The following is a 23,504-nucleotide window of genomic DNA, read 5'->3' as shown; positions in this document are numbered from 1 at the left end:
GGGCAAGAGACTCTGTGCATCTACCCAATCTATTCCTCTCATGGTTTTATACACAATCTGTATCTGTTATCGTTTTTAAGGAATGCCAAGTCTCTTTTCATCAACAACTCTCCTCTTCCAGTTTGTCTTTCCAAGCTTTAAATTCCATTTGTGTAATTAACACAATTATCCAGGTTGCACCTCCTTGAAATCTATATTACTGTCCCCACAGTTCATTATGCCTGCAAATTGTGTTCATCCACAAATCTGGAAACCAAACAAAGTCCAAACCATATAATTAGAGTTATTTAGATACTTTGGCTGAGCATTCAATGCTACCCATTCCACCATGATCCCATTTACACATGAGGTCCATAGTTTTCTGTGGCATGGTGATTCAAGTACTTGTCTAGATGTTAAAACATTGTGAAAGTATCTGCCACCAACACCTCACCTCCTTGGGCAGCACATTCCAAATTCCACCCAGTGTAGAACATTTTTACCTCAGATCACCTCTCAATATTCTCACTGCAAAATAATGCCATTTCGCCTTGGCATCCCTACAATGGGAAACACTCAATGTTTTATAATCGCTTCTCCACTCCAGGGAAAATAAATCCAACATATTCAGTATCTCCAATCCAGGCAACATCTTCATGAATCTCATTTATACTCTTTCCAGTGAAATCACATCCCCCCTTTAGTGTGACCAGAACGGCGCACAGTACTCCCCAGTGTGGCCTAATCAATGCTTTTATGATGTTGTAACATGGCATCCCAGATCTTGTCTTCAATGCATCTCTGAAGAGAAGGAATGGGTGACATTTCGGGTTGAGACCCTTCTTCAGACTCGAAAAGTCACCCATTCCTTCTCGCCAGAGATGCTGCCTGACCCACTTAGTTACTCCAGCATTTTGTGTCTACCTTCGATTTAAACTAGCATCTGCAGTTCTTTCCTACACATTATATCCCTCCCTACTTCACTCCTCTTCTTTTTTGGCACCCTTTTATCTCGTTTTCACTTACTCTACTCATATGCCAATCAAACCCACGCTCAGTTTGTCCTCTTTTCCAACTTTCTGCCCCCTACTACAATCAATTTGAGGGGTCTTGATTCATCCTCTTAATACCTAAAACAAAACCTATAAAGTTTATTATTTTATCTATCGAGTACAGGGTTTACAAACCTGTCGTGCTGCTGCTGCTGCTGCTGCTGCTAGAAAGAATTTCATAGTTTCCTTTTCGGTTCATACAACAATAAAACACAATTGATATATGATTACACTCCAGACTAGCATTCACTAATCGATCCACGTTTGTCCAATTGATTGTTGGTATATCTTTCCTCTCTAGTTATTTGCATGTTCGCAATTCTCTACCCCCGCAAAAAAAATCAGTAGATATTGAGAATATTACATGGTTCCATGAACCCTACTTCTGATCAGATCACAGGGAGCCGTTCCAGTCCATACTGGCTACGGACGGAGCTACGCGGTCGGTCCGCTCTCGCCACCCGAGTCTTCGCCCCACCGCCTGAAGTGGGCAGCCTAGGGTCCCCTACCAACCCCAGCCCCGCGTCCACCCAACCCCAGCCCCGCGTCCACCCAGGCCCAGCCCGGTCCCGCGTCCCCCACCTCCCCTCGCCTCGGGCCCGCCTCCATCCCCGGCCCCGCGTCTCCCACCACCTGCAGGCCCGGCCTCGCGTCCACCACCGGCCCCTCGTCCCCCACCACCTGCAGGCCCGGCCTCGCGTCCACCCAGGCCCGGCGTCCCCCACCTCCCCGCCTCCACCTCCACCCCCGCGTCCACTCAGGCCCGGCCCCGCGTCCCCCACCACCTGCAGGCCCGCCTCCAAGTTCACCCAGGCCCGGCGCCGCGTCCACCACCTCCCCCCGGGAGAGCCGCCTCGTCGTCGGCCAGGCCTGCGGCCTAGTCCGCACACACTGCGCCTGGCGCTCAGGCGCGAATCCAGGCCGCGGCCGCGCTCTGCGGTGGCGGTGTGTGGAGGCCGGCGGGCTGGGCCCGGGGGATGTGGAGGACGGCTAGGGGTCGGGCGGGTGGATGGGTGGGTGCCGGCCCCTCCGCCCTGTTCCCTGGCCTCACTCACTTGTCCTTCTCGGTGCCGAAGATGGACGCCAGGTACTCCGCCATCTTCCGCGCCGCGCCGCGACGTCACCGCCCGCGCCCCACGTGACCTCGCCCAACGCGCATGCGCGTCAGCGGCCAGCGAACACGTGCTCCCCTCCACCAATGGCGGCCACCCGGGCCGGGAGACGGGTTGCTACGCAACCTTCGTCAGGCGGCGCCCGGGCCTAGTGTTCGGGCCCACTGTGTCCGGGCCTATAGTACCCGGGCCCACAGTGTCCGGGCCTGCAGTCCCGGGCCCGCAGTGTCCGGGCTCACACTGCACCCCAGGGCCTCAGGTGGCGGGCGACCGGAATGTCCCTGTTGGCCCTGGGCGGGAGTGTGCGCCAGGCCAGGCCGGGCCGGGCCGGGCCGCCCAGTACTGAGCCCCCCCCCGGTACTCGGGCGAGGTGTTGTCGCCATGAGCCATGGCCCACGTGCGAGGCGCCTCCAGCCCCCTCGTCGCTCCGGTTACTGCGGTCATTACTATTTCCCCTCATGCAAAGGTCAGGATTCTCTGGGGTTTTGCAGCAGCAGCAGCAGCAGGGTTCACTAACACCAACGTTATGGTAAATTGTACAGAGTGAGGCCACACTCATATTCCGTCTGGGTAGCTGACAACATTGGACATTGAATTCTCCATTTTTAGGTAACTCTCCCAAAACTCGAAAAGGTAACTCCCAGCTTCCTGCGCTCTAAGGAATAAAGTCCTGGCCTGCTCACCCTCTCCCTATACCTCAGGCCCTCGAGTCCTGGCAACATCCTCCTAAATCCTCTCTGCACCCTTTCCACCTTAACAACATCTTTCCTAAAACACGGTGCCCAAAACTGAACACAATACTCTAAATGTGGCCTCTCCAATCAGAGTCATAGAGTGATACAGTGTGGAAACAGGCCCTTCGGCTCAACTTGCCCACACCGGCCAACAATGTCCCAGCTGCACTAGTCCCACCTGCCTGTGCTTGGTCCATATCCCTCCACACCTGTCCTATCCATGTACCTGTCTAACTGTTTCTTAAACGATGGGATAGTCCCAGCCTCAACTACCTCCTCTGGCAGCTTGTTCCATACACCCACCACCCTTTGTTTGAAAAAGTTACCCCCTCAGATTACTATTAAATCTTTTCCCCTTCACCTTGAACTTATGTCCTCTGGTCCTCAATTCCCCTACTCTGGGCAAGAGACTCTGTGCATCATCATCATCATATATATACAGCCAGAAACAGGCCCTTTCGGCCCACCAAGTCCGTGCCGCCCAGCGATCCCCGTACATTAACACTATCCTACACCCACTAGGGACAATTTTTACATTTACCCAGCCAATTAACCTACATACCTGTACATCTACCCGATCTATTCCTCTCATGATTTTAGCCACCTCCATAAGATCACCCCTCATCCTCCTGCGCTCCATGGAATAGAGACCCAGCCTACTCAACCTCTCCCTACAGCTCAAACCCTCTAGTCCTGGCAACAGCCTTGTAAATCTCTGAACCCTTTCAAGCTTGACTATATCTTTCCTATAACAAGGTGCCCAGTACTGAACACAATATGATGAAATCTGATGGGAAAGGGTTGGTGGGCAGGTGGGAACAGGGGGTTGGGGTGGGTGGGGAAGAAGCTGGATAAGAGAGAGCGGGGGTGTGTGAAAGAAGGGTGGCTCTGGCTGTCAGAAGAACCGAAGGGGGAGCAAGTTTCCTGAAATTAGAGAATGTGGCCTACGGAGGCTGAGTACGAGGTGCTGTTCCTTTGGGTAGAGCTGCTACCATACTGCGCCAGAGACCCAGGTTAGATCCTGTCTGTCTGTGTGGGGTTTGTGTCCTGTTTCCTGCAGATGCTCCGGTTTCCTCCCACATCCCAAAGTCATGATGGTTTGTGGGTTAATTGGCTTCTGTAAATTGCCCCTAGTGTGTAGGATGCGAAAGTGGGATAACGTAGAACTCTGTGGGCCGAAAGGCCTGTTTCCCTGCTGGATCTCCTCACTGATTAGACCAGCAGATGGCCCTCACACCCAGCGATAGGATTGAATGTTGGAGGATTGGTTCCCTGACGAGGTGCACAAGATCTGGAGATGGAAGTCAAACAGACAAGGTTGGTCACGTATGGTAGGGTACAGGTGAAGGATGGTGGGGTACAGTATGGTGGGGTACAGGTACAGGTGCAGTATGGTGGGGTACATGTACAGTATGGTGGGGTACAGGTACAGTATGGTGGGGTACAGGTGCAATATGGTGGGGTACAGGTACAGTGTGGTGGGTACAGGTACAGTATGGTGGGGTACAGGTACAGTGTGGTGGGGTACAGTATGGTGGGGTACAGGTGCAGTATGGTGGGGTACAGTATGGTGGGGTACAGGTGCAGTATGGTGGGTACAGGTACAGTATGGTGGGGTACAGGTACAGTGTGGTGGGGTACAGTATGGTGGGGTACAGGTACAGTGGTGGGGTACAGGTACAGTGTGGTGGGTACAGGTACAGTGTGGTGGGGTACAGGTACAGTATGGTGGGGTACAGTATGGTGGGGTACAGGTACAGTATGGTGGGGTAGAGTATGGTGGGGTACAGGTACAGTATGGTGGGGTACAGTGTGGTGGGGTACAGGTACAGTATGGTGGGTACAGGTACAGTGGGGTACAGGTACAGTGGTGGGTACAGGTACAGTATGGTGGGGTACAGGTACAGTATGGTGGGTACAGGTACAGTATGGTGGGTACAGGTACAGTGTGGTGGGGTACAGGTACAGTGGTGGGTACAGGTACAGTATGGTGGGTACAGGTACAGTATGGTGGGTACAGGTACAGTGTGGTGGGGTACAGGTACAGTATGGTGGGTACAGGTACAGTATGGTGGGTACAGGTACAGTGGTGGGTACAGGTACAGTATGGTGGGTACAGGTACAGTGGTGGGTACAGGTACAGTATGGTGGGTACAGGTACAGTGTGGTGGGGTACAGGTACAGTGTGGTGGGGTACAGGTACAGTATGGTGGGGTACAGGTACAGTATGGTCAGGTACATGTACAGGATGGTGGGGTTCAGGTACAGTGTGGTGTGGTGGGGTAGACAATAGACAATAGGTGCAGGAGTAGGCCATTCAGCCCTTCGAGCCAGCACCGCCATTCAATGCGATCATGGCTGATCACTCTCAATCAGTACCCCGTTCCTGCCTTCTCCCCATACCCCCTCACTCCGCTATCCTTAAGAGCTCTATCCAGCTCTCTCTTGAAAGCATCCAATGAACTGGCCTCCACTGCCTTCTGAGGCAGAGAATTCCACACCTTCACCATTCTCTGACTGAAAAAGTTCTTCCTCATCTCCGTTCTAAATGGCCTACCCCTTATTCTTAAACTGTGGCCCCTTGTTCTGGACTCCCACAACATTGGAAACATGTTTCCTGCCTCTAATGTGTCCAATCCCCTAATTATCTTATATGTTTCAATAAGATCCCCCCTCATCCTTCTAAATTCCAGTGTATACAAGCCCAATCGCTCCAGCCTTTCAACATACGGCAGTCCCGCCATTCCGGTGCAGTATGGTGGGGTACAGGTACAGTATGGTCAGGTACATGTACAGGGTGGTGGGGTTCAGGTACAGTGTGGTGGGGTACAGGTGCAGTATGGGGGGGGTACAGGGTGGTGAGGTACAGTATGGGGGGTACAGGTACAGTATGGTGGGGTACAGGTACAGTTTGGGGGTACAGGTACAGTGTGGTGAGGTACAAGCACAGGGAAATCTAGCAGCAGCAGCAGAGGTACATAAACAGCACACAAAAACATGGATTATACATAGCATTCTAAAAGACTGCAAAAAATAAGATGTTAGTGTAAAAATATAGTTCAGAAAAAACCCAGTACACAAGGTGGTTTATGGTGTTGTGTTCTCTGTTGGTTTCGGGCTGTGCAGGTTGCTTCAAGAAGCTCATAATTGGAGGATGGTAGATGTTCCTGAACCTGGTGGTGTGGGACTTGTGGCTTCTGCACCTCCTGCCCGAGGGTAGCAGTGAGACGAGGGACGGCCGGGACGGTGGGCATCCTTGGTGGTAGATGCCGCCATCTTGAGGCAGTGCCCAGTGCCGATGCTCTCGATGGTGGGGAGGGCGGTGCCCGTGATGGACCGGGCTGAGTGGTCCCGAGGGTAGTGGTGAGCAGAGGGACGGCCGGGATGGTGGGCATCCTTGGTGGTAGATGTGGCCATCTTATGGAACTCACTACCCCAAACCGTTAGAGACTCCTCCACACTCACCACATTCAAAACATCGCTGAAGTCTCACCTGTTCAGTACTGCCTTCAACCACTGAAGGTCACCTCACCTTCTGTCTCCTTTCTCTGTTCGTTTACTTATTTACTTATTTATCTATTTATTCATTTCCCTATGTTCTCTAAATCTCTGTAAAGCGTCTTTGAGTATATGAAAAGCGCTATATAAATGTAATGCATTATTATTATTATTATTATCTTGAGGCAGCGCCCAGTGCCGATGCTCTCGATGGTGGGGAGGGCGGTGCCCGTGATGGACCAGGCTGAGTCCATCACTCTCTGCAGCCTCGCCTTCCTGCGAATTGGAATTGCCATTATAGTGGTACAAGCAGGCAGGATACTTCACACAGAGCATCTGTAGGTGTTGTTAAGAGTATTTCCGGAATTTGAAGCCACGATCTCGCTCCGTCACTGACCCAGCGATTAAAACTAGCCTGGGATGTCCCGGTCGAGTTGTATGCAAATACAGTATAGTACCTGGGGTACAGGTACAGTATGGTGGGGTACACCTGTACCCCACCGTGAAAATGAATAAACCATCGAACATTTCTGGAGTCAACAATCATTTCCTTGTGGGGTGGTCTATGTGCTGTGGAGAAAGGTTTAAACTGATTTGACAGGAATGGGAACAGAGTGGGCCAAGGCAAGGTGCAGTCACATGCAGAAGGGAATTATCAGTGCAGTAGAGGGAGCAGGGCTGGGCGTGATCAGCCACATGAAGGTATGGAGGCCAAACTGCATGGGTTGTCATACAAGGAGCCTGAGCAGTCAGCAGGGGACTGGGTCATTGCATGGGTCTGGGGTGCCTCACCAACATGGTTGATAGAAGGGCAGGACTGGAAGCGCCATGTTCCAGGTATAATGTCCCCAGGCATGACGGACAGTCCGAGAAAGACCAAGGGGTTTGCAATACTTTCACTAAATTCACCGAGTGTTTGCTCTCCGTGAGGTGGAAAGTGGGGAATGTGATCACCCCTCAGGGCCTGTCTGAGATTCTGGATCAGGGTGATCCAAGCTGCGCCTGGCTTAATTCCTGCCTTCTCTGTTCCGCTGAAGTTGCTGATCTCGTTTTGAGTTCTGGCCAAAACTTTAGCGGCATTACAATGGGGATTTGTCACTGCTTGTTCAGTGGCTCTGACCTGGAAAACATCTCTGCTGCTGATTTAATTCATCACTGGTCGGGGAGACAGTCACTGGGGGGTCGTACCACCATCACGTGGGCATGCCCAGAGCACCAGCAGATCCCTGCATCCGCCCCCCCCCCCCACCCAGGACACCAGCAGATCTCTGCACCCCACCCCCCCCACACCCAGAGTACCAGCAGATCCCTGCATCCACCCCCCCCCCACCCCCCCACCCAGAGCACCAGCAGATCTTCACATTATTCCCTTCATCATGTATCTGCACACTGTGGACGGCTCAATTGTAATCATGCGTTGTCTTTCCACTGACTGGTTAGCACGAAACAACAGCTTTTCACTGTACCTCGGTACACGTGGCACTAAACTAAACTAAGATCTCTGGAGCCAGTGCTTCCCCTGCTTGGGATCAACACCGTCCCTCAGCTTGGGATCAACATCATCCCTCAGTCACCGTCCAATGACCTGACCTCCCAGCAACTCAACACACGATGGTAACTCTGCCGCCAGCTGTAGGCGTACCTCCATGATCCATTCACAAAATGCTGGAGTAACTCAGCAGGTCAGGCAGCATCTCAGGAGAGAAGGAATGGGTGATCCCCAAACACCTGTCCAACAGATCAGAAACACTCTTCAGGAGTCAGGTGTGGATTTGTCAATGACCACAGTCCGCAGAAGACTTCATGAACAGAAATACAGAGGCTACACTGCAAGATGCAAACCACTGGTTAGCCGCAAAAATAGGATGGCCGGGTTACAGTTTACCAAGAAGTACTTAAATGAGCAACTACAGAACTGGAAAAAGGTCTTGTGGACAGATGAGATGAAGATTAACTTATATCAGAGTGATGGCAAGAGCAAAGTATGGAGGAGAGAAGGAACTGCCCAAGATCCAAAGCATACCACCTCATCTGTGAAACACAGTGGTGGGGGTGTTATGGCCTGGCCATGTATGGCTGCTGAAGGTACTGGCTCACTTATCTTCGTTGTTGATATAACTGCTGATGGCAGTAGCATAATGAATTCTGAAGTGTTTTGACACATCCTATCAGCTCAAGTTCAAACAAATGCCTCAAAACTCATTGGCGAGCGGTTCATTCTACAGCAAGACAATGATCCCAAACATACTGCTAAAGCAACAAAGGAGTTTTTCAAAGTTAAACAATGGTCAATTCTTGCGTGGCCAAGTCAATCACCCGATCTGAACCCAATTGAGCATGCCTTTTATATGCTGAAGAGAAAACTGAAGAGGACTAGCCCCCAAAACGTGCATAAGCTAAAGATGGCTGCAATACAGGCCTGGCAGAGCATCACCAGAGAAGACATCCAGCAACTGGTGATGTCCATGAATTGCAGACTTCAAGCAGTCATCGCATGCACAGGACATGCAACAAAATACTAAACATGACTACTTTCATTTACATGACATTGCTGTGTCCTAAACATTATGGTGCCCTGAAATGGGGGGACTATGTATAAACACAGCTGTAATTTCTACATGGTGAAACCAAAATGTATAAAAATGGCCTTTATTAAAATCTGATAATGTGCACTTTAACCACATGTGATTTTTTCTATTACAAATCTCAAATTGTGGAGTACAAAGGCAAATAAATAACTGACGGGTGTTTGTCCCAAACATTACGGAGGGCATTGTACATATACAAGGGGCAGGTGAGTGGCAAGGGACAGAGTGGGAGTTCTCAAAGGCAAGAGGGGATTTATACAATAGACAATAGGTGCAGGAGGAGGCCATTCGGCCCTTCGAGCCTGTACGCACCGCCATTCAATGTGATCATGGCTGATCATTCTCAATCAGTACCCCGTTCCTGCCTTCTCCCCATACCCCCTGACTCCGCTATCCTTAAGAGCTCTATCTAGCTCTCTCTTGAATGCATTCAGAGAATTAGCCTCCACTGCCTTCTAAGGCAGAGAATTCCACAGATTCACAACTCTCTGACTGAAAATGTTTTTCCTCATCTCAGTTCTAAATGGCCTACCCCTTATTCTTAAACTGTGGCCCCTTATTCTGGACTCCCCCAACATTGGGAACATGTTTCCTGCCTCTAACGTGTCCAACCCGTTAATAAAACTTGTATGTTTCGATAAGATCTCCTCTCATCCTTCTAAATCCCAGTGTATACAAGCCTAGTCGCTCCAGTCTTTCAACATATGATCTGGAACCAGAGGAAGTGGTTGAGGTACTGATGAGAATTGGGCAGGGAGAAGAATGTGACGCTGGTCAACGATGTGTACGATGTTGATGGCCCCATAGCAGAAGCGTACATGTCGCGGGGCTGGAAACTGGAAGTGTCCTGAGCTAATTCTGCCACCACCATCGTCTACTGTACGTGATGGCTCCCACTGATTGTCGCCGGAAGCTGGCGCCCTTCTCAGGACGGATGGTGATGGTGATGCAACATTTGAATGATGGACACAAAAGAAGAAGACTATGTTGATATTGTGGGGCATGTGATATGAAGAAGATTTTATGAAGAACAACCCCAGGGTCTGATGGGGAAACTTTGCTGGGCTTTGTCCAAGATCTTGCCATCCTCGTTATCCACAGGTGACATCCCTGAAGACTGAAGAAGGGTCTCGACCCGAAACGTCACCCATTTCTTCTCTCCTGAGATGCTGCCTGACCAGCTGAGTTACTCCAGCATTGTGTGTCTCCCTGAAGACTACCTCACTCACCTTTGCTTCAGAAGTACAACAGGGACAAAGCAGAAAATGACAGACTGGTGAACCTTGCAGTGGCAGGGAAATTATTAAAGAAGGTTCTGAGGTAGAGGATTGACTCACATTTGGTAAAGTTTGGTCATGCGAGGGATGGTGAGCATGGCTCTGTGTGGGGGAAATCATGTACCTGCTAGTGACCTGCAGAAAGTTCCCCAGCTCTGTGTAGACATGCTCACTCTTGGCTGCTTTGTCCAGTGTTGGTCAGTCCCCACTCTGTGTTAGTTTACAGTTTCATCCAGGTGCTGTGGTCACGTGTTTGTGGTCCCGTGTTTGTGGTCCCGTGTTTGTGGTCCCGTCTTTGGTGCTGTGGTTCCGTGTTTGTGGTCACGTGTTTGGTGCTGTGGTTCCGTGTTTGTGGTCACATGTTTGGTGCTGTGGTCACATGTAACACTCCAGGATTTGCCTTAGCCGTGCCCCACAGTCGGAGGTTTGTGCTTCTGTATAACACAGGCCTGGTTCCATGTTCTCCATGTAACACGCGTCTGGTAGCGTGTTCGCTGTGTAACACAGGCCCGGTACCGTGTTCTCTGCGTAACACACGCCTAATAGCGTGCTCCATATAACACACGCCTGATACCGTGTTCTGTACAACACACACCTGATAGCATGTTCCATATAACATACGCCTGGTACCGTGTTCCGTGTAACACACGGCTGGTAGCGTGTTCTGTGTAACACGGGTGGCCTGATAGCATGTTCCATATAACACATGCCTGGTACCATGTTCCATGTAAAACACGGCTGGTACCGTGTTCCGTGTAACACAGGGCTGATACCGTGTTCCGTATAACACAGGCCTGGTACTGTGTTCCATGTAACACACATGGCTGGTAGCGTGTTCTGTGTAACACACACGGCTGGTAGCGTGTTCTATGTAACACACACACCTGGTAGCGTGTTCCATGTAACACTGTGTGGGAGGGTGGGTTCGGAAGCTCCTGGCTCAGGGCCAGTGTTACACTCTCCCTCCTTCCCGGCGGTGGCCTTTAGTTTGGGGCGGGACTTGTTTGTCCTGAGTCCCCGCTGTCTGTCTGTCTACTGTCTGCCTGCTGTCTGTCTGTCCGCTGCTCACCCTCCTGTTTGTCCTGAGTCAGTCCCCACTGTCTGTCTGCTGTTCACTCACACTTCATTATCTGCTGACGGATGGCGATCCTGCTGTTCCAGAATGATCCAGACATCCTGCCATTCAGCGGCACGTATATAAAGGGGCCGCTGGCAGGGCTGCTCAACGTGTGGTGCAGGCAGGGGCGATGGAGCTTGCCATCCAGTACCCATGGTCCAGGCGCTCTCTGGCCGGCCTTTACCGCAGCCGCCTCCTGCAGCAGCTGCTCGTCGAGGGCCCCTTTGACGAACTTCTCCCTCTGCTCTCCTCCACCGTCAGCCCCTTCTACAGGCCCTCACTCCTCCACACGCTGCTGGACTCGGGCATTTCTGAGGTAAACTTTGCCACAGGGGACGGTGCACAGCTGACCAGTGGCCACAGGGGACGGTCCACAGCTGACAAGGGGCTGCAGGGGACGGTGCACAGCTGACCAGGGGCCACAGGGGACGGTCCACAGCTGACAAGGGGCTGCAGGGGACGGTGCACAGCTGACCAGGGGCCACAGGGGACGGTCCACAGCTGACAAGGGGCTGCAGGGGACGGTGCACAGCTGACCAGGGGCCACAGGGGACGGTCCACAGCTGACCAGGGGCCACAGGGGACGGTCCACAGCTGACCAGGGGACGGTCCACAGCTGACCAGGGGCCACAGGGGACGGTGCACAGCTGACCAGGGGCCACAGGGGACGGTCCACAGCTGATCAGGGGCCACAGGGGACGGTGCACAGCTGACCAGGGGCCACAAGGGACAGTCCACAGCTGACCAGGGGCCACAGGGGACGGTCCACAGCTGACCAGGGGCCACAGGGGACGGTGCACAGCTGACCAGGGGCCGCAGGCGATGGTCCACAGCTGACCAGGGGCCACAGGGGACGGTCCACAGCTGACCAGGGGCCACAGGGGACGGTCCACAGCTGACCAGGGGCTGCAGGGAACGCTCCCCGGCTGACCAGGGGCCACAGGGGACGGTGCACAGCTGACATGGGGCCACAGGGGACAGGGGTGGGGGGAGGGAGGGTAAAGGCTGGGGGAGGTGAGGGGTGACGGCTGAAGGGTGGGGAATGTTCGGGGGGGGGGGGGAAGGGGACGTGAGACCTGGGGATGTGAGGTGAGAGTTGGGGGGGAGCAGGGGGAATGGCAAGGGTGACGGGTGGGGTGAAGAGGGGGAGAGTGTCCCTGGCATTGCAGAGATGGTCTGCCTGTGCCCTGAACAGATCGGACTGTTAGTGCCTGTTGACTGGGCAGTGAGTGTGAGTGTGAGTGTGAGAGTGTGAGTGTGAGCTTCTTTCTGCTTGCACTATTTCAGGTTCACTCTGACAAGGACTGCTTTACAATTAACCTGAACGTGAAGCACTTCAGCCCCGAGGAGCTGACTGTGAAGATCGTCGACGACTTTGTGAACATCCACGGGAAGCACCTGGAGCGACAGGTGTGTTGTGGCTGCTCCAGCCCCTCCCCCGGGGCAGTCCATCCCCCCCCCCCCCCCCCCATGTTACTCCAGCACTCTGTGAAACGTCACCTATCATTTCACATTGACATGAAATGTCAAGTTTGCAGATGTTACAAAAGTAGGTGAAGGGGCAGGTAGTGCAGAGAAAGCAGGGACTCTGCAGAAGGACTTGGATAGATTGGGAGAGTGGGCAGAGAAGTGGCAGATGGAATATAGTGGAGCGAAGTGTGGTGTCATGCATTTTGGGAGCAGGAATAAAGGTGTAGACGAATTTCCAAATGGGGAGAGAATCCAGAAATCGGAGGTGCAAAGGGACTTGGGAGAGCTGGTGCAGGATTCCCAAAAGGTTAATCTGCAAGTCGAATCGGTAGTAAAGAAAACAAACTCAATGCTAGCATTTATTTCAAGAGGGCTTGTATACGAAAACAGGGGTGTGTGTGTGTGAGGCTGTACAAGGCGCTGGTCACAGGGGTGTGTGTGTGTGAGGCTGTACAAGGCGCTGGTCACAGGGGTGTGTGTGATGCTGGGGCTGTACAAGGCGCTGGTCACAGGGGGGTGTGTAATGCTGGGGCTGTACAAGGCACTGGTCACAGGGGGGGGTGTGATGCTGGGGCTGTACAAGGCGCTGGTCACAGGGGGGTGTGTAATGCTGGGGCTGTACAAGGCACTGGTCACAGGGGGGGGTGTGATGCTGGGGCTGTACAAGGCGCTGGTCACAGGGGGGTGTGTGTGATGCTGGGGCTGTACAAGGTTCTGGTCACAGGGGTGTGTGTGAGTGAGGCTGTACAAGGCGCTGGTCACAGGGGGGGTGTGATGCTGGGGCTGTACGAGGCGCTGGTCACAGGGGTGTGTGTGTGATGCTGGGGCTGTACGAGGCGCTGGTCACAGGGGTGTGTGTGATGCTGGGGCTGTACAAGGCGCTGGTCAGGCCACATTTGGAATATTGTGAGCAGTTTTGTGCCCCGTATCTGAGGAAGGATGTGCTCGCTCTGGAGAGGGTCCAGAGGAGGTTTACAAGAACGATCCCAGGAATGAGTGGGTTAACCTATGATGAGCGTTTGTCAGCACTGGGCCTGTACTCGCTGGAGTTTAGAAGGATGAGGGGGGGATCTCATTGAAATGTAAATTTCCCCGGTGTGGTACGAATAAAGGAATATATTATTATTAAACGTACAGAATAGTGAGCGGCCTGGATAGAGTGGATGTGGAAAGGATGTTTCCACTGGTGGGAGAGTCTAGGACCAGAGGGCACAGCCTCAGAATTAAAGGACGTTCTTTTAGGAAGGAGATGATGAGGAATTTCTTTAGTCAGAGGGTGGTGAATCTGTAGAATTCTTTGCCACAGAACGTTGTGGAGACAAAGTCAGTGGATATTTTTAAGGCAGAGACAGATAAATTGTGGATTAGTGCGGGTGTCAGGGGTTATGGGGAGAAGGCAGGAGAATGGGGTTAGGAGGGAGAGATAGATGAGCCATGATTGAATGGCGGGGTAGACGACAGGCCGAATGGTCTAATTCTGCTCCTGTCACTGATGATGTTAGACAATAGACAATAGGTGAGGGAATAGGCCATTCGGCCCTTCGAGCCAGCACCACCATTCAATGTGATCATAGCTGATCATCAACAATCAGTAAGTTCCTGCCTTCTCCCCATACCCCTTGATTCCGCTAGCCCTAAGAGCTCTATCTAACTCTCTTTTGAAATCATCCAGTGAATCGGCTTCCACTGCCTTCTGAGGCAGAGAATTCCACAGATTCACAACTCTCTGGGTGAAAAAGTTTTTCATCATCTCAGTTCTAAATGGCCGACCCCTTATTCTTAAACTGTGGCCTCTGGTTCTGGACTCCCCCAACATCGGGAACATGTTTCCTGCCTCTAGCGTGTCAAATCCCTTAATGATTTTATATATTTCTATAAGATCCCCACTCATCCTAAATTCCAGTGTATACAAACCCAATCGCTCCATTCTTTCATCATATGACAGTCCCGCCATCCCGGGAATTAACCTAGTAAACCTACGCTGCACGCCCTCAATAGCAAGAATATCCTTCCTCAAATTTGGAGACCAAAACTGCACACAGTACTCCAGGTGCGGTCTCACTAGGGCCCTGTACAACTGTAGAAGGACCTCTTTGCTCCTATACTCAACTCCTCTTGTTATGAAGGCCAACATTCCATTGGCTTTCTTCACTGCCTGCTGTACCTGCATGCTTCCTTTCAGTGACTGATGCACTAGGACACCCAGATCTCGTTGTACGTCCCCTTTTCCTAACTTGACACCATTCAGATAATAATCTGCCTTCCAAAGTGGATAACCTCACATTTATCCACATTATACTGCATCTGCCATGCATCTTATAGCCTATCCATGTTCTGCAGAGATGCTGCCTGACCCGCTGAGTTACTTCAGCACTCTGTGAAACGTCACCTATTCATGAGGGGTGTCGGATTCTGTGGGGGAGGGCAGGTGGGGGGGGGGGGGTGGAGTGTGGGGTGTCTGATTCTGGGGGGTGGGAGGGCAGATGGGGGGAGTGTGGGGTGTCTGATTCTGGGGGGGGGCAGATGGGGGGAGTGTGGGGTATGAGGGGAGGGGTGTCTGATTCTGGGGGGTGGGAGGGGAGGTGTGGGGTATGAGGGGAGGGGTGTCTTATTCTGGGGGGGGGGGTTTCTCGGTGCTGCTGTGTTTGTCTGATCGCTGACTCTGTCTCCAGGAAGACCATGGGTGGGTTTCCCGTGAGTTCCACCGCAGTTACCGGCTGCCCAGGAGCCTGGACCCGTCGGCCTTCACCTGCTCGCTGTCCAGCGACGGGTTTCTCAGCCTCTGCTGCCCCAGACTTCACACCGCAGACGACCCCCAGCAGAACGAGCGATCCATCCCCGTGAGCCGCGACGAGAAGCCGTGCACGGAGCCTCAGAGCAGAGCGGCCTGAGGCCGAGTGGACAATGGACAGTCCAGCGGCCTGACTCTGACCCTCTACTGGCCTGACCCTAACCCTAACCCTAATGCCTCCAGCAACCCGACCCTGACCCTAACCCTAATGCCTCCAGCAACCCGACCCTGACCCCTAACCCCGACCCTAACCAGCCTGACCCTAACCAGCCCGACCCTGACCCTAACCAACCCGACCCTGACCCCTAACCAGCCCGGCCCTGACCCCTAACCCCGACCAGCCCGACCCTGACCAGCCCGACCCTGACCCCTAACCCCTGACCCTAACGCAAGTCGTTTTCTCACGAGCCGCAGAAACATCAATAAACATTCAGATGTGAACACGGCTGTTGATTGTGTACAAAATGCAGCGGCTCCCACACACTGGACCCGGCACTAGGGGGGGGGAGAGGGGACAGGGGGTGGGGGAGGGAGACGGATGGAGGGGGGGGGAGAGGGGAGGGGGGAGAGACGGATGGGACGGGGGACGGGACGGGGGGAGAGAGGAGCCACATCTCGGTCAGATATTGAAATATTAGACACAGTGACCAATGACCGGCCCGGCCCCATTCTGACCGACGAGGCGGTGCCAGAGACGGGGTGAATGTGCCGCACGGACAGCTTACTGTTGGGGTTCACCTGTGGCTGGGGAAGGGGGTCTAACACAGGCAGCCCCCCACATTACTGATAGAGTGGGGGGAGAGGTTGACAGGTGGGGAAGGGGGTCTAACACAGGCAGCCCCTCACATTACTGATAGAGTGGGGGGAGAGGTTGACAGGTGGGGAAGGGGATGGATCCACACTACCCCGGCCCCAGCCCCAGCCCCAGCCAGGCAACAATTGGCCCGGCCCCCCCCTCTCCCCAGCCCTCATCCCTCCTCCTCCTCCCCCCGGCAGCCCCCCCCCCCCAGCAAGTCTGTTTGGACAGATACCTCGCTCCCAGCGAGAACGTTACTGACACGTGAACACGTTATTTACAAAGTGATCGTTTCCGCTTGAGGTGAAACAAAGTGGAAGAGATTATTGCACAGAGTGACCGTCAGCGGCCGCACTGACCAGACTCCGGCTCACAGTGGACTGGGTGCTGTGGGTGGGGGGACCAGTAGACTGGGTGCTGTGGGGACCAGTAGAATGGGTGCTGTGGGTGGGGGAACCAGTAGACTGGGTGCTGTGGGTGGGGGGACTAGTAGACTGGGTGTTGTGGGTGGGGGGACCAGTAGACTGGGTGCTGTGGGTGTGAGGACCAGTAGACTGGGTGCTGTGGGTGGGGGGACTAGTAGACTGAGTGCTGTGGGTGGGGGGACTAGTAGACTGGGTGCTGTGGGTGTGAGGACCAGTAGACTGGGTGCTGTGGGTGGGGGACCAGTAGACTGAGTGCTGTGGGTGGGGGGACCAGTAGACTGGGTGCTGTGGGTGGGGGCACATTCCCCCAGCAGCCTCAATCATGGTTGGGCAAGGACAACTCACTGAAACGCCACCCATTCCCTCTCACCACAGATGCTGCCTGACCCGCTGAGTTACTCCAGCACGCTGCGTCTGTCTACAGGCCCCGACCTCATCTGTCGGACACAAGCAGCACAACGCGTCCGTCTGAAACCTTTCCTCACCTTTTACCCACAGCTAACACTGGTGCAAACACTGGAGATTTGTTTCAAACCTTTATTAAACAAACACAGCGAGCATCTGTAACCATTTAACTATTTTTAACTATATAACACAGGCAGGAGGGACTAGTGTAGATGGGACATGTTGGTTAGCATGGATCGGTTGGGCCGAATGGCCTGTTTCCTCGCTGTGTGACTATTTCACTGGACAGCAAAGGAATGCAACGGAGTTGATACTGAACCCAATGTCTGCAACTGCGACAGAGGGGGGTGGGGGGGAGTGGGGTGGGAGGGAGAGGGGGGGAGTGAGAGGGAGAGGGGTGGGAGTGAGAGGGAGAGGGGTGGGAGGGTGAGGGGTGGGAGGGAGAGGGGGGAGTGAGAGTGAGAGGGGTGGGAGTGAGGGAGAGGGGTGGGAGGGTGAGGGGTGGGTGTGAGAGGGGGGAGTGAAAGGGGGGGAGTGAGAGGTGGGAGGGAGAGGGGTGGGAGTGAGAGTGAGAGGGGTGGGAGTGAGAGGGGGGAGTGAAAGGGGGGGAGTGAGAGGTGGGAGGGAGAGGGGGGAGTGAGAGTGAGAGGGGGGGGAGTGGGAGGGAGAGGGGTGGGACAGAGGGGGGGGAGTGAGAGGTGGGAGGGAGAGGGGTGGGACAGAGGGGGGGGAGTGAGAGGTGGGAGGGAGAGGGGTGGGACAGAGGGGGGGGGGAGGGAGAGGGGTGGGACAGAGGGGGGGGGGAGGGAGAGGGGTGGGACAGAGGGGGGGGAGGGAGAGGGGTGGGACAGAGGGGGGGGAGGGAGAGGGAGAGGGGTGGGACAGAGGGGCGGGGAGGGTCACGGCCAGCCCTGGCCTCACTGGAAGCTGGCCCCTGCCCACAGTTGGTGGTGTTGAGTCCCATGTTACACGCGTGTCGATCACAGGCGTGGGGGTTCCGTACACGATTCTATTCCTTTGCCGTGTGGAGCCTCATCCCCACGGGCAGTGGAACAGCGAGTTCTGCGCCACACACAGCGTCACAGGGCGAGAACTGTGAGTGACCGCCCGTGTGAGTGACCGCCCGCATGAGTGACCGCCATGGTGAGTGACCGCCCTTGTGAGTGACCGCCATGGTGAGTGACCGCCCGTGTGAGTGACCGCCCGTGTGAGTGAGTGACCGCCATGGTGAGTGACCGCCCTTGTGAGTGAATGACCGCCCGTGTGAGTGAGTGACCGCCCGCGTGAGTGACCGCCGTGGTGAGTGACCGCCCGCGTGAGTGACCGCCATGGTGAATGACCGCCCGTGTGAGTGAATGTCCGCCCGTGTGAGTGACCGCCATGGTGAGTGACCGCCCGTGTGAGTGACCGCCCGTGTGAGTGACCGCCCGTGTGAGTGACCGCCCGTGTGAGTGACCGCCCGTGTGAGTGGCCGCCCGTGTGAGTGACCGCCCGTGTGAGTGACCGCCATGGTGAGTGACCGCCCGTGTGAATGACCGCCCGTGTGAGTGTCCGTCAGGAACGGGAACTGCCACCCTGACCACCCTGCAGTGTGGAGCCACCATTGCTAAGGCACGTCACACGCCACACGTCACACTCTCTGCTTCCTGTGAAATCAACCTCAGAAACATTTTCAAACGCAAACTACTGCAACACAATCCATGGGCCAACGTACGGCTTAGAAACCAAGGGCCTTCAGGTCGTCCAGGAGCTCGGTCGCCACGCTGCGCAGGTCTGGGTGGCGGTGGCTGGACAGCTCGCGGATGCGCTGCTCGGACACTGACTGACCGATCTGGGGCTTCACTCGGGAAAAAACCTCCGGCTCCAGAACCAGAGACTGGATGAGCCGCAAAACATGGAGGCACACGTCTGCATCGGGATCTGTGAACACGCAACACGCAAACATCACGCACAACACACGTCCACGTCAGGATCTGTGAACACGCAAACATCACGCACCACACACACCCACGTCAGGATCTGTAAACACACAACACGCAAACATCACGCACAACACACGTCCGCGTCAGGATCTGTAAACACGCAACACGCAAACATCACACACGCCCGCGTCAGGATCTGTGAACATGCAACACGCAACGATCACACACGCCCGCGTCAGGATCTGTGAAAACGCAACACGCAAACATCACGCACCACACACGCCCGCGTCAGTATCACGGTCACAGGATACGGTGTCACGCATCAGGGCACATGTCTCCAGAGAGGGTGAACTGTGGCGGACCCCACTGCAGACGTCTGAAGAAGGGTCTCGACCCGAAACGTCACATATCCATGTTCTCCACAGATGCTGCCTGACCCGCTGAGTTACTCCAGCACTCTGTGAAACGTCACCTATCCATGTTCTCCACAGATGCTGCCTGACCCGCTGAGTTACTCCAGCACTCTGTGACTTTCCCATGATTTTCCATAACTATTTAAAAACGAATGTATTTACGGTCAGCGGTCCCAGACCAACAACACCCAACCACTTGCCCAGTCTCATTTCCTGAGAGTTCAAGTGCAGCCACTAGTGGGAGAGTCCAAGACCACAGGTCACAGTCTCAGAATTAAAGGACGTTCTTTTAGGAAGGAGATGAGAAATTTATTTAGTCAGAGGGTGGTGAATCTGTGGAATTGTTTGCTACAGACGGCTGTGGAGGCCACAAGTCAATGGATATCTTTAAGGCAGAGATAGATTTTTGATTAGTACGGGTGTCAGAGGTTATGGGGAGAAGGCAGGAGAATGGGGTTAGGAGGGAGAGATAGATCAGCCATGATTGAACGGTGGAGTAGACTTGATGGGCCGAATGGCCTGATTCTACTCCTATTCCTTATAACCGTATGATATACAAGATCTGCAGTCTGAAGAAGGATCTTGACCTGAATTACAGATACTGCCTGACTGGTTGAGTTCCTCCAGCAGCATGATCTGTCCTGTCCACGTACCTGTCCATGTACCTGTCCACATACCTGTCCAGGTGACAGGGTGCTGCAGGTTTTGATATGCTCGCCGTCACCATCAGGTCATAAAGGATAGGAGGAGAATTAGGTCCATCAAGTCTACTCTGCCATTAAATCATGGCTGATCTATCCCTCCCTCCTAACCCCATTCTCCTGCCTTCTCCCCGTAACACCTGACACCCGCACTAATCAAGAGTCACCAGTCAGGGTGCTGAGCACATGAGTTGGGCCACTGTGCCACATCTGCACAGGATGCTGGTGAGACCACACTGAGCATTGTGTGTGTTCAGGTGTAGCGATAGAAAGGATGTCTTTAAACGGAAAGGGTGCCAAGAAGATTCGCAAAGGTGGCAGGGTGGCACAGCGCTAGAGTTACTGCCTCACAGCGCCGGAGACCCGGGTTTGATCCCGACTACGGGTGCTGTCTGTACGGAGTTTGTACGTTCTCCCCGTGACCTGCGTGGGTTTCCTCCGAGATCTTCCGTTTCCTCCCACACTTCAAAGATGTACACGTTTGGAGGTTAATTGGCTGGGCAAATGTAAAAATTGTCCCTGGTGTGTATAGGATAGTGTTAATATGCGGGGATCGCTGGGCGGCGTGGACTCAGTGGGGAAGGGCCTGTTTCGTGCTGTATCTCTAAACTAAATTAAAATTATTACTGGGATTGGAGGAGAGATTGGATAGACTGAGACTTTTTGTTGTATATAGGAATGAACTGGTCATAAAATGGAGGGAAGTATTTGATCTGTGCAGCAGTGGGATGTTATCGTGGACTGCACTGTTGCAGCAGTGGGAGGTTATCGTGGACTGCACTGTGTGCAGCAGTGGGAGGTTATCGTGGACTGCACTGTTGCAGCAGTGGGATGTTATCGTGGACTGCACTGTTGCAGCAGTGGGATGTTATCGTGGACTGCACTGTTGCAGCAGTGGGATGTTATCGTGGACTGCACTGTTGCAGCAGTGGGATGTTATCGTGGACTGCACTGTTGCAGCAGTGGGAGGTTATCGTGGACTGCACTGTGTGCAGCAGTGGGATGTTATCGTGGACTGCACTGTTGCAGCAGTGGGAGGTTATCGTGGACTGCACTGTTGCAGCAGTGGGATGTTATCGTGGACTGCACCGTGTACAGCAGTGGGAGGTTATCGTGGACTGCACCGTTGCAGCAGTGGGATGTTATCGTGCACTGCACTGCACTGTTGCAGCAGTGGGATGTTATCGTGGACTGCACTGTTGCAGCAGTGGGATGTTATCGTGCACTGCACTGCACTGTTGCAGCAGTGGGATGTTATCGTGGACTGCACTGTTGCAGCAGTGGGATGTTATCGTGGACTGCACTGTTGCAGCAGTGGGATGTTATCGTGGACTGCACTGTTGCAGCGGTGGGATGTTATCGTGGACTGCACTGTTGCAGCAGTGGGATGTTATCGTGGACTGCACTGCACTGTTGCAGCAGTGGGATGCTATCGTGGACGGCACTGCACTGTTGCAGCAGTGGGATGTTATCGTGGACTGCACTGTTGCAGCAGTGGGAGGTTATCGTGGACTGCACTGTTGCAGCAGTGGGATTTTATCGTGCACTGCACCGTGTGCAGCAGTGGGATGTTATCGTGGACTGCACTGTTGCAGCAGTGGGATGTTATCGTGGACTGCACTGTTGCAGCAGTGGGATGTTATCGTGGACTGCACTGTTGCAGCAGTGGGATGTTATCGTGGACTGCACTGCACTGTTGCAGCAGTGGGATGTTATCGTGGACTGCACTGTTGCAGCAGTGGGATGTTATCGTGGACTGCACTGTTGCAGCAGTGGGATGTTATCGTGGACTGCACTGTTGCAGCAGTGGGATGTTATCGTGGACTGCACTGTTGCAGCAGTGGGATGTTATCGTGGACTGCACTGTTGCAGCAGTGGGATGTTATCGTGGACTGCACTGTTGCAGCAGTGGGATGTTATCGTGGACTGCACTGTTGCAGCAGTGGGATGTTATCGTGGACTGCACTGTTGCAGCAGTGGGATGTTATCGTGGACTGCACTGCACTGTTGCAGCAGTGGGATGTTATCGTGGACTGCACTGTTGCAGCAGTGGGATGTTATCGTGGACTGCACTGCACTGTTGCAGCAGTGGGATGTTATCGTGGACTGCACTGTTGCAGCAGTGGGATGTTATCGTGGACTGCACTGTTGCAGCAGTGGGATGTTATCGTGGACTGACTGTTGCAGCAGTGTGTTGGGTCGTGCTGAACTCCTGCCCTTCTGCACTGGGAGCTGCAGCAGATTCGTGTCACACGGCAGCATCTGCGGAGAGGAGATTAACTGAGCAAGTGTCCGTCCCACAGACACTCCTTAATGACCCGACACGCAGCATTTAAAGGATTCCCTGCAAAGGACTTCAGGGTGACTGATTTCTATTTATGCGTGTGTATAAAAGGGGCGTGGCTGTGTTCTGCAGCTGTGGCTCACCGGCAGTCTCTCCGGTTTTTTCCCCGTTTTTTTGTCATTTGTCGTTGTTAAATGTACGTTTTGTTTTATTTTTAATTCTGTGTATGTAGAGGGGTGGTGGGGGGTTGGGGGAAACCTTTTTTTCAAATCTCCTCCTCAACGGAGATGCGACCTTTACCGTGTCGTATCTCCGTTCGCGCTACGGCCTAACATCGTGGAGTCGGCGGCCTCCAGCTGGGATCGACCTTGAAGACTCCGGTCGCAGGGCCTGGACTTACCATCTCGGAGGCTTCGGCCGTGGGCCCTGCAGACCGCAACATCGGGAGTTCGCAGGTCCCTGGCTGGCGACCGGCTTTTGGGAGCTCCAGCCGTAGCAGCTTCGACCGCCCCGAAGCGCGAGGTACGATCAACCCGCCCGCAGGCCCTTCATCGCCCTGCGTGGCCCGGCCGCAGCACTTTACATCGCCCGGTGGGGGCTCAGGCCCTTCATCGCCCTGCGTGGCCCGGCCGCAGCACTTTCCATCGCCCGGTGGGGGCTCAGGACTTTCATCGGCCTGCTCGGCTCGGCCCTGGGACTTTCCATCGCCCGGTGGGGGCTTCAAAAAGTTGGGAGCCTCGATCACCTCGTGGCCCCCTTGGGAGAAGAATGAGGAGGAGAAAAGAATTTGCCTTCCATCACAGTGAGGGTATGCCTAGAGCAATCACTGTGATGGCTGTTTTGTGTAAAAAATTATATCTGTGTGTCTTGTGCTTTTTAATGTCTACTGCCGGACCCTGACGTGAGAGGACGCTGGCGTTGTGTATTCGCCGCTTTTCCG

The 23,504-nt window shown here is 54.0% G+C and overlaps 3 protein-coding genes across 5 annotated transcripts in view; 1 reads left to right on the top strand and 2 right to left on the bottom strand.

Moving 5' to 3' along the window:
- u2af1 (U2 small nuclear RNA auxiliary factor 1) overlaps window positions 1–2,220 on the bottom strand; it is a 45,645-nt gene extending 43,425 nt beyond the window's left edge. For all 3 annotated transcript variants that reach the window (XM_078408835.1, XM_078408832.1, XM_078408833.1), the window contains exon 1: window positions 2,087–2,220. In XM_078408835.1, coding sequence (XP_078264961.1) covers window positions 2,087–2,130 — 44 coding nt within the window. In that variant the 5' untranslated portion in view covers window positions 2,131–2,220. The remainder of the gene's footprint in view (window positions 1–2,086) is intronic.
- Window positions 2,221–3,788: 1,568 nt separating this feature from the next.
- cryaa (crystallin, alpha A) lies at window positions 3,789–16,034 on the top strand. Its single transcript, XM_078408831.1, has 4 exons — window positions 3,789–4,194; window positions 11,402–11,673; window positions 12,645–12,767; window positions 15,500–16,034. Exons 2-4 carry the CDS (start codon window positions 11,488–11,490, stop codon window positions 15,716–15,718), a joined length of 528 nt encoding a protein of 175 aa, XP_078264957.1. The 5' UTR covers window positions 3,789–4,194; window positions 11,402–11,487; the 3' UTR covers window positions 15,719–16,034.
- A 2,927-nt stretch (window positions 16,035–18,961) lies between these two features.
- The window catches only part of hsf2bp (heat shock transcription factor 2 binding protein), a 118,240-nt gene continuing 113,697 nt past the window's right edge, over window positions 18,962–23,504 (bottom strand). The window contains exon 13 of the mRNA XM_078408614.1: window positions 18,962–19,164. Coding sequence (XP_078264740.1) covers window positions 18,962–19,164 — 203 coding nt within the window. The remainder of the gene's footprint in view (window positions 19,165–23,504) is intronic.

This window comes from Rhinoraja longicauda, chromosome 12 (assembly GCF_053455715.1).
Source record: "Rhinoraja longicauda isolate Sanriku21f chromosome 12, sRhiLon1.1, whole genome shotgun sequence".
In the NCBI taxonomy this organism is placed as follows: domain Eukaryota; kingdom Metazoa; phylum Chordata; class Chondrichthyes; order Rajiformes; family Arhynchobatidae; genus Rhinoraja; species Rhinoraja longicauda.
Note: the sequence above shows the minus strand (reverse complement) of the source record. Positions and strands in the feature narration are given on the sequence as shown.

Excerpts from the sequence above, each read along its gene's own strand:
- cryaa (XM_078408831.1), top strand. The coding sequence starts at position 11,488 with ATGGAGCTTGCCATCCAGTACCCATGGTCCAGGCGCTCTCTGGCCGGC. Across the intron at positions 11,674-12,644 it reads TGGACTCGGGCATTTCTGAG|GTTCACTCTGACAAGGACTG; the intron begins GTAAACTTTGCC and ends GCACTATTTCAG. Across the intron at positions 12,768-15,499 it reads GGAAGCACCTGGAGCGACAG|GAAGACCATGGGTGGGTTTC; the intron begins GTGTGTTGTGGC and ends CTCTGTCTCCAG.